Source organism: Muscardinus avellanarius, assembly GCF_963383645.1.
Source record: "Muscardinus avellanarius genome assembly, chromosome: 16".
NCBI classification, from domain to species: Eukaryota; Metazoa; Chordata; class Mammalia; order Rodentia; family Gliridae; genus Muscardinus; species Muscardinus avellanarius.
This window is the reverse complement of record NC_137802.1, coordinates 61,755,484-61,770,109: the sequence shown is the minus strand read 5'-3', so window position 1 is coordinate 61,770,109 and position 14,626 is coordinate 61,755,484. Positions and strand designations below refer to the sequence as shown.

Sequence of the window (14,626 nt, the reverse complement as noted above, 5' to 3'; positions counted from 1 at the left end):
GCCTCTGGGTTCCATCCCCAGTACTGTAAAAAAAAAAAAAAAAATTGGTGGTTGTTGAGATGGAGAGATGATTTATCAATCAGCAGAGAGCCTTAATTGTACCAAACAAGTCCTAGATCTGTTGTACAACATTACCACTCTAGTTAACAACTGTTATATGCTTAAAATTTATTAAGTGGATATATTGAGTATTTGTACCTCCTTTTTTAAAAGGTTAAAAATGTGTGATTGCCAGGTGTGGTGGCGCATGCTTATAATCCCAGCATTTGGGAGGCTGAGACAGGATTGTGGTTTGCAGTCAGCCTCAGCTGCTTAGGCCCTTTGCAACTCAGTGAGACCCTGCTTCAAAATTAAAAAAAAAAAAAAAAAAAAAAAAAGGCTGGGGTGTAGCTTGGATGTAGAATGCCTCTGGGTCCCATCCCCAGTATCACTCACACACACACACACACACACACACACACACACACACACACACACACACACACACACAATGTGTGATCAGTAAATCCACCTGTAGTTTGCACAAATAACATGGAGAAGATACCAGATACTCACCCCAGCCACGCAGAAGGTGGTAGGGCTGGGAATGGAGCCCGGATCTGAGTCTCAAGGCCCCAGTCACTGTCTCTCTGGATGAATCTAAGGGCCGAAAGATGAAGACAAAAAGCTGCGGGTAAACCCAGCCTCAGCTCAGAACACTGCCCCCACGGCGGGCCACCCAGCTCAAGCCTGCCCTCACCCACGCTGCCAGGGCTCCGGCCTTACTCCAGCTCATCAGCTTGAGGTCCATTGGCAGCAGGGACAGAGTCAAGCCAGACCCACCGGTCGCAGACCCCAACTTCACACCCAGCTCTCAGAAAGTCAAGTCCAAGTCCCGCCAGAGACCCTCGATCTTCAGAAGGGTCTGAGTGGGTTACACAGCCTTGCCTGGCTCCAGGGAAGGACCACACTAGAGCGAAGCGGCCACCAACCTCCGTGGCCATGCGCGGCACACTGGTCCACCAAACAGACTCCCCTGGAACCTTCCGCTTCTTCCAGACACCCAACGAGTCCATAGCTCCACAGAACACTGATGATGTCCAGCTGGCCTCGCTGGCATCAGATCACCCAACGGGGTGGGGGTACCAATTGGCCCTGACTTAGACAACGTCTCGCATCTCTCCCACCTTACCCCACCATTCCAGGGATACAAACCCATTTTCAAAGAGGCCTTTCACCTGAGATGCTGGCCCCGCCCTTTAGCATTCAAACTTACCTGGCTGTGTAGGAAGAGGTTGCGTGGGGGTGGGGAGGGAAAGGTCGTCCACAGCTGTTGGATAGGAGGCTGAGGCTTCCCGCCAGCTACAGCTGGGGAGGGCAAGGTGGGGAACCAAGGCAGCTCACTTCCTAGAGGCGACCCCCACCACCACCGGACTCAGAGACCATGCCGCCGTTTTTGAAAAATATAAAATTTTAATAAAGGCTACATCTCTTTAATTACAATAATTATTGTACCAAGTAATTTTCCTTAAATGAACTCTTTATAATGCATAATTTACAGTATAAGTAGAACAAAATGCCGTGACAAAAGTCATTGAGTACAAGACTTGTAATAAAAAGGCATAAAATATATTTATACATAAACCCCTTTCAAAAAACAAGGGAAAGCTTGGGCCCTCAATATAGGGCGGCACACGGAGGCCCCGTGCAGGTACAGGTACTGTACTGATTCCAGGTCAAGCACTACAGATAGTGGATTAATACTCTTTTGCCGTACACTATATACAAACGCACAGGACGGGTAACGTGGCAAACAGAACCTACAGATTAACTTAACACAAAAACCCAAGCGTCAATGTGAAGGGGGCGGGCGCTGCTAGGTTCCCGCGACTGTGCGCCTTTGAAGGGGGAGAGGGTCCTGAACGGCTGTGGCCCAGAGACTAATTAAAAAACAGATAATAATAAAAAACCCAATGAACTGTCGATGGAATAAAAGCGCAGGCTAGACCACAGGGCAGCGGTTCCCGCCGCCACTGCGCTCTGGGGCTGGGGGCAGCTACAAGCCGCGGGGCCTCGGCCACCTCTCCTCCACGATGGGTCATCCCACCCCACAGGGCGAGGATGTGGAAGCTCGGCCCGCAGAATGAGCAGCGTGAGGGCGGGGCGATGCACCAGTTCCTGCGTGTCTCAACGGGAGGGCACCACTTAGCAGAGTCTGTCTTCCCTGGGGGACACGCCTTGCAAAGCTGTTGACGAAGACATTGCCGGCGCACCCCTAGATCAGCTCCGCCTAAGTTCAGACAGAACAACGAACACTTCCCCTCTCCCCCTTCCGTGTTTAAAGCAGCATATTCATAAACTGGGGTTGGGGGGGGATCAATTGTTCAATAAATATCAGCGAGGACTCCTGTTCAGGTAAGCTATACACAGTTTCTCTTCGTTTCTGGGTTTCCGATCCCTAGGAAGTCATATATTATGTATGTGTGGCAGTCTCTTAAACACAGTCAGCATCTTCAATAGCCAAGAGTGGTCATGTTTTTAATAAATAGTCCAGGCTTCTCTTATGTCGGTACCCAGCTCATGAGTAATGAAAAGCAACCCCCCGCCCGCCCAGGGCTCAGTGGCCAGAGCTTCGGTAAACCGTGTCTTCTCCATTGGTTTAATTTTCCTTCAGAACGCCTGGCGGCTGTTGCTTAGGCCCAAGACAACGCGAGCTCCGCTTCCACGCTGCGGCCTGCAGGCTCAGTCGATCCGCTCCACTTTGCCCAGAATCCTGCCCTCGTACATGGGGAGCACCGTCTCGTCGTCCCAGATCTCCTCGAACACCGCTCCGCAGGCAAACTCGTCACTCGCTTTCTTGAAGTAATACCTTAAAAGGAAAAATGCAGAGTGTGTTGAGACCCCACCTTCTTAACACTGTTTGAAGCAAGCGTGGCCACAGGAGAACTGGGCTGGGCATCTCCATACACTGGCACGCCCGCACACCGCTGGCCGAGACAAGACTCCAAGAGGAAGGCTGGGTCCCCCACCGACACCTCGGTGCCCCCGTCCCACCCCTCCAAGGTACGAGGGTAAAGACCCTTCCAGGCCACGGATTAATGGTTCCTCGTGGCTCTCCACGTTCTGTCTCCGAAGGCTGTTTAACTAACTGTATAGCAGCCAGTGATGGCCTTCTCAGGAGTCACACTGGGAAGCCCCAACGGTCCTCTTGACCAGGCCCCCCTGCCCCCTGCAAAGACCAAGCGTGGGCCTCTTCCTTCCCCGTCCCCAGCGAGGAGACCCCTTCGGCAGATCCAATCTAGCCCTGCGAGCTGCTGCTTCCAGCCACGCTGCATAGCCACGTTGCAGTGGATTGGCTCATTGGGAACATTGGATTGGATCGCAGGGAAAGGGCTAGTTTGGGTTTTTGTCTTTTTTCTTAGGGAAATCTCTTTAAGGAAGGGGAGCCAAAAAGCTTTCCTAGGGGATAAGGCAAGTTCGAGGAAACAGCTGGGTCTGGTCAGGGCCTCCACTATCAGCGTCCTGGTCAGGGGAGCCGGCCAGCGGGGACACACTTCACATCAAGGGGGACGGGGCGCTTGGGGGAACCCGGGTTGAAGACGGGAGGGGCTCCTGTGCATGGGCTGGGGGATCACTTTCCAAATAAGAGTCTCAAATGCCTGGGCAACCCCGAGTAGCGCCCGCAGTCCCCAGCTCCAGCCCCTCGGGGGTTTGCCCAGCTGGGCATCTGGGGCACCTCTGCAGGCAAGCTAACAACAGGGTACCTTTTGCGTAACTGCAGCCTCCTGGGGGTGAGGCTCCCGAGGCCCCGCCCCCAGGGCCCTCATTTTCTCCAAGAAACGGGCTTTTCCACTGCAACGTGCTTTATGTGGCAAACTCTTTCTTCTGACATCTGGCACCAATGTCGCCTGGCATGTCTGGAGGGACGGCTTGCTTTCTGAACCCCGGCCATATTGAGATTACACAACACAGCCCAGGTCCCCACTCCACGGCCCGACCTCCCTGGGCCTTTTTCCTGGGAGGGGTGTGCGGCTATGAAGTGAGAGACGCTGTGCTGTTGGGGGGAGGGGGGGATAAGACCTGGCACGTGGTGTCCCCTACCCCCCAGAGGGCACTGAATCCAGCTCAGGCTCTTACAGAGATAAGGGGGCCGAGGGCCTTCCCACAGTCTGATCCAATCAGGAAGGAATTTGAGAGCCTACCATTTGTACAAGTCTTTGTGCATTAAAGGGGAGGCCAGGGCTTCAAAGCCAGGCTTATTAAATGTGCCTCAGGAAAAAAAAAAAAAAAAAATCAGAGCCAGATGTGGCCAGAGCTGCTGAGCGAGGCACCTTCCCTGCAAGGCTCTGGTCTTGCTCCGTGGCTCTCCTCCCTGAAGGTCACCTGCAGCTCCCCTCAGAGTCCCCCCAGAGTCAGAGCCGAGATCAAAATGGATCCCTGGAGGGGCGCGCTGGTGTAATTAGTTTCACCTGTGTCTCTTCAAGATTAAAAGCAGCAGCAGCCAGGCCTGTTTTCCCGACCCTTTGATAACTTTTCAGCATCATCTCTTCCCAGGTATAAAAGGGAAAGATCTAGGTCCAGCTACACGCCCTGCTGGTCCGTGACCTGCAGGGGCCCAGCCCAACCTCCATCCCCTCCGCCAGCAAGAAGTTGGCTGCTGGTCCCTGCCCAAACTTAGTCCCAGGTGAGCAGCTTAGGGAGCTGCAGGGGCTGCTCTGGAGAGGAGGGAGGGTGTCTCGGGCCCTGCAGGTGGCCTGTGTGGGTCCAGGAGCCAGGGCCCACCTGCGGGTTGCCAGACGCTGTTTGGGGTTCTACTGGCCCAGGACATGAAGGGGAGGTAGTGGCAGTTCTCTGGGGTGGGGCCTAGAGAGGGCATGTCCTGGAGCCACTGGGCGCCTGGCCTGTCTTAGCCAGCTGTCCTCACCCACAGTGACCGCAGATGGGTTCCCTGGGATGAAGGCTGGGGAAGGGGCCGGCAGAGCCCCACAAGAAGTCGCCTCCCACCCCTTATTAAAAGAATAGTGGCCGGGCGTGGTGGTGCATGCTTGTAATCCCTGCGCTTGGGAGGCGGAGACAGGAGGATCATCGCGCAGGTTCGAAGCCAGCCTCACTAGTTTAAGAGATCCTGTTTCCAAATAAAATATAAAATAGGTCTGGGAGTGTAGCCCGGAGGCAGAAGGGCTTCCAGGAACCCCAGTACCACCGAGAGAGAGAGAGAGAGAGAGAGAGAGAGAGAGAGAGAGAGAGAGAGAGAGGATAGTGACAGGAATGGCCCGGGGTTCACCATGGCTCTCCCCCACTCTTGGGTGATCTCGAGGGCTCGGTGAGGACAAGAGGGCAGAGGTTAAGTTCCCTTTCCAGGGCCCGCCAACGAGAAGGCAGGGAGGCCCCGGCAGGAGGACTGGCCCAACCTGGTCTGCGCCAGCCATGGGTCTGGCTGGCCCCTTCCTCGTTAGACAAAAGAGCATCCCTTCTTCAAATGACCTGTGGAATCCAGCCAGGGAATTCTTCAGGCTGAAAGGAGACCCTTTCCCACAGCTGGTCCCCAGCCGTGGCCTCTGCCCACCTCCGAGCCTCCAGTGTGGAGACCTCTGCAGGGCCTAAGTCAGGAGGAGAGAGGTGTTTTGGGGTTCTCGTTCCTAATCAGTCTATACCCCACCCAAGTCCCTCAATTTCAAGCAGCCTAGTTTTTTTTTTTTTTGCAGGCTTGGGGATGGAACCCAGGGGCATTTGACCGCCGAGATACGCCCCCTGCCCTATGTTTTTTTTTCTTTATTTTGAAACCAGTTCTCACTGAGTTGCAGAGGACCTCACTAAGTAGCCGATGCTGTCCGCGAACCACAATCCTCCAGTCTCAGCCTCCCGAATGCTGGGATTACAAGCGTGTGTCATCACGCCCGGCCAGCTTTCTTGATAAGGCAAATCACTGCTCCTTTTCTTTTCTTTTCTTTTCTTTTTTTTTAGTGCTATTAGAGATTGGACCCAGGGACATTCTACTTCTGAGATATACTCCTAAGTCCTGTTTTACTTTTTTTTTTTTTTTTTTGCAGTACTGGGGGTCGAACCCAGGGGCATTCTACCACTGAGCTACACTCCCAGCCATATTTTATTCTTTATTTTGAAACAGGGTCTCACTAAGTTGCAGAGGGCCTAAGAGGCTGAGGCTGGCTGAGAACCTGCGAACCTGCGATCCTACTGTTTCAGCCTCTCAAGTACTGGGATTATAAGCATGCGCCACCACACCTGGCTCCTGTTTTGCTTTTTATTTTGACACAGAGTCTCACTGAGTTGTGGAAGGCTTTGCTAAGCTGCTGAGACTGGCCTTGAACCTGTGATCTCCTGTCTCAACCTGAGATGATGGCTCCTCCCCTTCTCCTGTCCTATTTCACCTGGAAGAAGTCTGGCCAGGTGCCTAGAGGGGCCGGGTCAGCAGCCTCTGTGGCTGTGGCTACACTACTGCTATTGGAGACCAGGGGAGAGGTAGGAAGAAGGAACCGAATACCAGGGCCCAGCAGCCTCAGGGTGCTTCCTGAGCCCCGCCCTCCCAGGGCCCGGCTTCCCAGGCCAGGGAAGCTGCCCCAGGCTCTGGCCCTGGGTTCTGAGCAAACAAACTCTGGAGCAGGAAAAAGCCACAGGGCGCTTACCTATAATTTCCCTTCTTGCTGAGCTGCTCTTTAAAGTGGCCCAGGGTCAAGCTCTGAGCCTTCAGCATCCTCCTGTATGGAATTTCTTCTCCACAGAAAAAGTAAGTGACGACCAACTCGCTGGCCTGGAGCGCGTGGGCACCTGCTGGCTTCTTTGGCTCTTTGTGACTGAAAATAAGACAGAACACAAATTTAGCATCTTCAAGCAGATATACATTAAGAGACACACACACACACGCACATGTCTCCCGATACTGAGGCTGCAGCTAAGAGTTCACAGAGGCAGCAACCTCTGGTGGATACAGAACCCAATCCCATGTGACCTGCACTGGGCACGCGGGAAGGAAGGAATTCCTTTTGGGTATACTAACTGGTACCACTTCCTTCAGAGCCTCCAGACAGGGGCACAGAGCAGCCACCAGTAAGGACAAGAGGAGAGGATAAACATGAGGAGGCTGCCGGTAATGCTGCTGGGGCAAATCCAGACGGGGTACCTCCAGGGATGGCGTGCTCAAAATGCACCATCCCCAAAGAACAAACACAACTCAAGGGGCCTAGTGCACACTCATTTCCACCATCCCAATTATTCTGAGTTTTTGTAGAGCGGCTTAAAAAAAAAAAAGCCAGTGGTATAGACAGTTGGTAGACCTAAGGTCAACCAATTAAAACAAAGAGTCCAGGAAGGTGGCTTATCCAGGACTTCAAACACTCATCTCCTCAAGATGAAGAGGCTAAAAAAGAAACCTGAGACCATTTTAGATCTCTAGGAGACTTCTTTTCAAATGCCCTATCCTGTAATTAAACGGAGCCAGACTCCTCAGGTACTCTAAAACGTGTAAATTTACACAGAGAATCATGGCCCAGTTTGGAGGAAGATAGTCTTGTTTTTCTCCCGAGCATAACACAGAGATGGTTTTCCCAACGTTTTCAATGTGGGGAATCGTCCTCCTGTGCAGAGTTCACACAAAGATGCCTCAGGTACTGTGAACACGTGAGGGGATGAGGCCAATTTCTCCATCCGGATTCGTAGTCCTTTTATCCATGTGCTAATAGTGCCAAGGCCCCTGCCTCTGAGTCTTGTGAACCCCGGGAAGCTTGTGTGTTGATGTGATTCTCAGCACTGCTGCCCGTCACTAGTGTTACAATGGAAGCGACCCCATCTGCTAAGGAATTTCATAAAAACCTGACTCCAGATAACGGATACATCAAAATGCCAGCCGCTGAGCACACGTCAGTAACACCGGGTAAAGACACTCACTCTTCCAGAGCCAGGCTTGGGGCAGGGAAGGGCGTGGCTCCCGCCTGACCAGTGGCCGAGTGGCTCCTGTCCCTCTGCTGACTGGCCCCGCAGCACCTGAGGACACAGGGAGAGGGATTCAGAGGTGTGCGACTGTCTCCGGGGAAAGCGGGTGCCGACGGAAAATGACTCTTTGGCCTCCTGAACAGACGAGAGGCCCGACCTCCACCCCTGTGGAGACCCACCCAGAGCCCTCTGTTAACAGCGGCTGCAGGGGCCTGGAACGGCCGTGGAGTGGCGTCCTAAACCCTGAGACGGTTAGGACACTCCCAGCCCTAGCAAAGCATAGCAGCCTCGATTCTCCACCAGTCATGGCTACTTATACGCTCATCCCGCCAGCCTCAAACAAGGAAGACATGTGTAGGCAAATGCGATTTGTAGAGAATTACTGAAATTCATTCTCTACTTCCAAGCATGACCCGCCTGACAAAGAGATCAGGGTTTGACTGTGGCAGGACCGACACGACTACGGGGAACCATTTACAGAGGCCGACGAGGAGACTCTAGGCAGCCAGAAGCAACCCCTCCTCCCGCCGGAGGTCTGTCTGAGCCTGCCCATGGTCAGCAGGCCGGTCTCCACCTCCGGGCCCCTCCCACTCACCGCTGCTTTGGGGGCTTCGACACCTCTGCCAGCCGGCGGCAGGCCTCCTCCAGCTGCGCCAGCGTGTTGGGCGGGGTCAGGGGAGGCATGGCAGGGTCTTGGGCGAAAGGGTGCGCACGGGGGGCTGCTCGGGGATGCCCGCTGCCCCCCCACAGGTGGTGCCGGCTGACTCGTTCGCCGGGGGATCCGCGGGCAGACTCCAAGGGGTAGGCCTTTTTTGTGCTTTGGGCACTGAAACGAGAAGCAAAAGCAGAGGGGAAGAAATTGGGTTAGGAAAAAAGTGGAAAAATGTGACTTCGGTAGAAACTTGTCTATTCTGCTCTCAGAGAAAAGAGAAGAAAATAACTCTACCCACAACACGAACACGGGTCGTGGCCAAGACATGACATTTTTGTGGTCTGCTCTGGCCAACATCTAATACTCAGGCCGCGGGAGCAAACAGTCACTTTGTTTCCCCCACTGCAGAAATAGCCCTTCTCCCGGGCGCCCGCTGGGCTGTTTACCTATGGGGCTTGGGCTTGCTCTGCCGCTCATTCTCCAGCATCCACTGCCAGACGTCCTGTGACCTGTCTCCTTCCTCCCCGGGAAGCTGCGGGGACGCAGCGCCTCCCAGGGCCCCTCCTTCCCTGGCCGGCAGGGCCAGCCCCGGGTCCGCGCCTCTCCCGCTCCACTTGGTCAGCGCGCTGCCTCTGCTGGGAACCGAGAGCCACACCAGACACCCGATTAGACCTCTTGCGCCGGACACGGTGGCGAACAGCACCAGACGAAAGATCCCGTTGTACCTGCCACCCCGCGGGCAGCCCAAGGCCGAACACCCCCACCCCTGGGGCATACGAAGGGACAAAAGCCCTTCTGGGGGGCAAGGACACCAAGGCCTGCTGGATACTCACCCAAACTGCTCCCCGAGCCCGGGCTCCGGAGTCTTGGGGTGGCTCTTGCACTTGGAGTAGCAGTAGTACTCGGCGCCCCCGGGGCAGTAGCAGCGGACCCTCTGTGTGGCTTCCGCCTCGATCTCCTCCTTGGTCTTGGGGACAGCGTGGTGGTGGATGTAGTGGTGATGGACGTGTTTTGTGGTCTGCTTGGTCACGAAGCCCTTGCTCCCAACCAGCGGGCAGGTGGCCGCGGGCGGTAGGAGGGAGTGGTACTGCTGGTGCTGGTGGTGGTGGTGGTGGTGGTCGGGGGAGCGCGAGCGGGGACTGTAGCGGCCCAGGCCGGGGGATTGGCAGCCGGGGGTCTTGAGGACCCTGGACAGGTGGTCATCCAGAATGGTCTGCGGGTCCTCCTCATAGCTGCCAGAGGGCAGGAGGGACAGGGGGTGCGGGGCGGGGGCCCCTTCCCGCAAGCTCAGCGCCTGCTCGGACCCCTCCTTCTCTTCATCCTGAAAGGAAGACAGCAGAGGGAAGTGACCAGGCAGCGGGAGGGGTCCCCGGTTCCAGGATGCGCAGGCAGGTGTGCACACAGCCCGTGCACGCGGGGGCGCCGGCTACCTCGCGGATCTGCTGCAGCCGCTCCTCCAGGCTGTGGCGGCTCTCCAGCTCCAGCTTCAGCTCCTCCAGCCTGGAGATGAGCTCGGCCGCAAAGGCGGCGGGCTCCACGGGCGTCATCTCCTTGGGCAGGCGGTGGGTTCTCTAGGGGCACAGAGGGGAAAGGGGCGAGGCGGGGTTAGCAGGCCGGGCCGGAGCTCCGCGTCCCCGAGTTTGGGTGGAGAGTGTTTGGCGAGGCAGCCAGGGCTGCTCGGGATTTTATGCGCCGGCGCCTCGGCCTCATGGAGAGCCATGGTCCCCACCAGCGTTTGCCCTGGGCAGGAGCAGTTGGTCGCACTCCGAGAGGCCCTGCTTGTTCTCTCTGTAGTACAACCAGCCCATCAGTAGCTACTCTGAAGTAGAAAATCTTCAAAGACTGTTGTCAAACATCAAAAAAAAAAAAAAAAAAAAGCATCCCTCTGAGGTGGGGAGGGGAGAGAAACCAACTCAAGGAATAAAAAGTAGAAGCTAAACAGAGAGGGGGCTGGAAATTTTAAAAAGTAAGATTGGAAAGGAGGTGGGGGGGAGGGAGAGAGAGTGGAACGGCCGCAGATCAGAGGAGAAGTGGTAATTTATTTCCCGGCCGCACACTGCGCACCGCTGAGGTAGTGTTGTCCCTACACTGTCCTGTCTCCCTCGCTCCCCTCCTCCCAGCTCTTTGTACAGAAAATGAAGAAAGCTGCTGCGGGCTAGTAGCAGAACACTGCTGCGCTTGGCTGCCTGAAGCTGATCTATCAAGGGAGAAGGGAACATCTCAAAATCAAGTGCAGAATATAAAGAGGCAGGGGCTGCGCCTGCCAGAACCAGCGTGCCGCACCCCTGCCGCCCGCCAGGCTTCCGTCCTCTCTGCCATCCCCCCCCACCCCACACTCTCCACTTGTTCCGCCTCCTGCTTTCTCGGCCGCAAATGCTTTGCCCTTTTTCTTTGAGGTGGGGGAGCAGGAGAAAGCCAACTTGCAAAAGGCCAGCCTCTCCTCCCCCCAACCCCGCCTGGCCAGGGCAACCACTTAGCTACGGAGATGGGAGAGGAAAGCCCGGGCGGGCAGGGATGGTCATTTTCCCCAAGGCGGGCTCCCGCCCCTGCACGAGGCACAGCAAGGCCCCCCCATTCAACAGCCACAGAGCAGTCCTTTGTTAACGCATCTATCGCACGGGCACCCCAGTCAAAGTTTGACGTCATGGGTAACCGTCGCTTGGCGGGAGCGGGGATTCTGGAGGCCCTCGCAAAAGCAACCTTGGTAGGCCGGCTTTCAGACGAGGCCGGCCTGCCCTTGTCTGTGTGATGCGCTTTCAGAGAAGAGCTACGCTTCGGGGACTACTGAGACGTGGGAATAGCACTCTGGCATGTTACTCTTCCTAACACAACATAACCAGACAGACAGACTGGGTTCTCTGAAGCTGGAGGGAAAGGTTCCTTAACAGACTCTGCTGTAAGCAGCTGGGTGCTTGCTTCCCGAGGGAGAGCGACCCTGAGACCTGGGTCTCAGGCTCCTGTTAGAAAGCAAGGCCCCACAACGGGAAGGTACAGGGGTGGTTCTCTTGGGCGCAAGAGACCACGTGCTGCAGGGCCGTGTGAGTACAAGGAAGGTCTCACTCGGAGAAGCCCTTCTCCCAGCTCAGTCTCCAGAAGCCCTGCTCACGGATGCTCAGGTCCAGACGCTTCACCCATTCTGCGTTTGTTGCGCACAGCCTCAGCCACCGTCTTGCCTATTTCGCGGCGACTTGCCTATTTATTTCAAACCCCAGACTGTGGCTGAGGCTGTGCTCCCCTCCAGGGCTTCAGAGGTTGGTGGGAGGAGGAGGAATAAGGATCTAAATGATGGATGTCGTGGCTGTGTCACGCGGTGGACAGGAAAGCGAAGTCCCAGGGAACTGACTTTCCTCCTAAGGGGGGCAGAGACCCCTCCCCGCTCATGCACTCGCTCAGGCTGTCACGCGGCAGGAAGTGTTCTAAGTCCAGACTCATAGGCTAACGGGACAAACTCCTTGCCCACAGAGAGCTGCTTCTCTTCTGGCAGGAATGTGCGTACGCTCACCAGGTAACCATCTCCCGGCATTACTTGGCTTCTGGAAAGGAGCTGCTTTGGGAACGTCCCCCTACCCCCTTTGACTCATAAAACGTAAAGATTTGAAAAACAGGCCATCTTGAACCTCGGAACTGCCTCACCCCGCCCAACATCAAGCCCCCAAGAACCACTTGACACTTCGGACTCAGAGAGCCCGCGCCCTCCAGGCCATACTCACCGGGAAATGAGGTAGAGACACTTGGCCATTAGCCTTCACACTGCGGTGCATTTCTCTCTGGAGCTGTTTCTTACTCCCCACGCGGTAAGGAGGGATTCCATCCCTAAGGGAAAAGAAGAAGACAAAATCCACAGGCTCACGAGGCTGCTGGCGGCTCGTCGGTGGACCACACGTGCCACCCTGAGACGGCCCCAAGCCACGGGGCCACCATCTCCCCGGGGAGCGAGCCACGATGCCAGGCAGTCCCTGTGCCCATGGGGAAGTCTCCATCCAAGTTCTAGTTGCCCAACCAACTCCAAACCCTGCCCCCATCGGTCCCCTCCGGGACGCTGGCAAGAGCTCGGGAAGCTCCTCAGGTGGGCCGTCTCAGAGCAGGGTCACACACTCCAAACAGCCCACTACGGACAGAAGACACCCCGCTCTCTAGTTGAAGACTTCAGCCCCCAAGCTGAAGACTCTCCGGTTTCTTTGGTCCCACCAACAGCCCGTGACCACTGCAATGTGCTGCTCTAATTCAAGAAAACACCGTCGGGCAGACAGTGGAAGGGAACCAAACCCACACGGGTGAGCCAGGCATCAGCGAAGAGAGGCTTAACCCCCGGACACAACTCCTCCATCCTTTCCAAATCCCTTCTTTTTTTTTTTTTTTAATGGTCCTAATATTGAACCCAAGGGCATTCTACCTCTGAGCTACATCCCTAGCCCTATTTTTTGTTTTTTATTTTGTGGGCTTTTTGTTTTGTTTTGTTGGTGGTACTGGGAGTGGAACCCAGAGGCTTTCTACCTCTGGGCTATACTCCCAGACCTATTTCATATTTTATTTGGAAACGGGGTCTCACTAAGTTGCTGAGAGCCTCACTAAGTAGCTAAGGCTGGCTTCGAACCTGCGTGATCCACCTGTGTCAGTCTCCCAAGTGCTGGGATTACAAGCCTGCGCCACCACGCCCGGCTTGTTCTTTATTTTGAAACAAGAGTCTCACTAAGTTGCAGAGGGCCTCACAAAGTAGCTGAGGCTGGCCAGGAACCCAGATCCTCCTGTCTCTGCCTCCCATGTGCTGGGATTACAAGCGGGAGCCACCACCGCACCTGGCTTAAATACCTTCTTTTTTACGAATCACCCCATGGTGGCACAGGCAATGAGTGAAAACGGGCCAGTCAGGGGGCAGGGAGAGTTGTAACCTTCAGTTGGGGGAGGGGGAAATGCAGTCCTGTTGGGCAGATAACCTTTGAGTAAGAATGGATGGACATACAGGTCCATATGTTCACCAAGCAACAACAGAGACTAGCAAATGCAAGAATTTAATCCCAGCGCTTGGGAGGTTGAGACAGGAGGATGGCAGGTTTGCGGCCAGCATCAGCTACCTAGTGAGGCCCTCTGTAACTCAGTGAGACCTTTTTTCAAAGATAAAGAATAAAAAATAGGGTTGGAGGCGTAGCTCAGAGGTAGAATGCCCCTGAATTCCATCCTTAGTACTGCAAATATATATATACAAATTATATATATATATATATATATATATATATTCCCCCCCCCCCAGCTAGCATTCACCAAGAACAACTTGAAACTGCTATAACTCTTTTTTTGTGTTTATGGTACTAGGGATTGACTCAGGGGCATTCTCCCTCTAAACTACAACCCCAATCAAATTTTATTTATTTTATTTTGACAAAAGGTCCTCCTGTCTCATCAGCCTCCCAAGGACTGGGATTACAAGCATGCATCACCATGCCCAGCTTTTTTTTTTTAAACAATTTTGTTCTTGCCAGGCATGGTGGTATATGCCTATAATCTCAGTCCTTGGGAGGATGAGATAGGAAGACTGCGGCTTGAGGACAGCCTCGGCAATGTATTGAGACTCTCAGCAACCTAGGAAGACCCTGTTTCAAAACAAAAATATAAAAAGGGTCGAGGGTGTAGCTTAGAGGTAGAATGCTCCTGGGTTCAATCCCCAGTTCTTGAAAACAGTAGACTGGCTAAAGATAGACTCTTCCTACTGGTGTCCTTCCGGAGGCCGCCTACTTACAAAGCCTCAGGGTTCAAACACTTCTAGGACGAGTCATACTTTAAGGCTGTCAATATTGAAATTTGGTATTTGGCTATTTCCTTTCCCCGGGTGTCTTGTACATCATAGGGTAGAAGGGAGAAAAACACCTTTGGCTCAGCAGCAGCGTGCAACCACAGGGCCTAAAAGCACCGCAGGGGCAGCCAGGGCAGGACCTGTGGCTCCTTCTCTGGGACGCCCCGGAACCCCGGGTGGCTGTACTTTCCACAAGTTGGCTGAACAGGGCTGCAGAAAAATCAATCTGTGTGGGCCAGGCCCTGGCTGAGTAGAGTACA

At 54.7% G+C, this 14,626-nt stretch overlaps 1 protein-coding gene across 1 annotated transcript in view; it reads right to left on the bottom strand.

Annotated features, from left to right (window-relative positions):
* Positions 1–2,721: 2,721 nt before the first annotated feature.
* Positions 2,722–14,626, bottom strand: part of AXIN2 (axin 2) — a gene marked incomplete at its 3' end in the record, with an annotated part of 28,473 nt that continues 16,568 nt past the window's right edge. The window contains exons 4-11 of the mRNA XM_080713644.1: positions 12,289–12,391; positions 10,009–10,149; positions 9,412–9,899; positions 9,025–9,213; positions 8,522–8,752; positions 7,882–7,977; positions 6,624–6,791; positions 2,722–2,848 (exon numbers count right to left, since the gene is read on the bottom strand). Of these exons, the coding sequence (XP_080569770.1) occupies positions 2,722–2,848; positions 6,624–6,791; positions 7,882–7,977; positions 8,522–8,752; positions 9,025–9,213; positions 9,412–9,899; positions 10,009–10,149; positions 12,289–12,391 (1,543 nt within the window). The remainder of the gene's footprint in view (positions 2,849–6,623; positions 6,792–7,881; positions 7,978–8,521; positions 8,753–9,024; positions 9,214–9,411; positions 9,900–10,008; positions 10,150–12,288; positions 12,392–14,626) is intronic.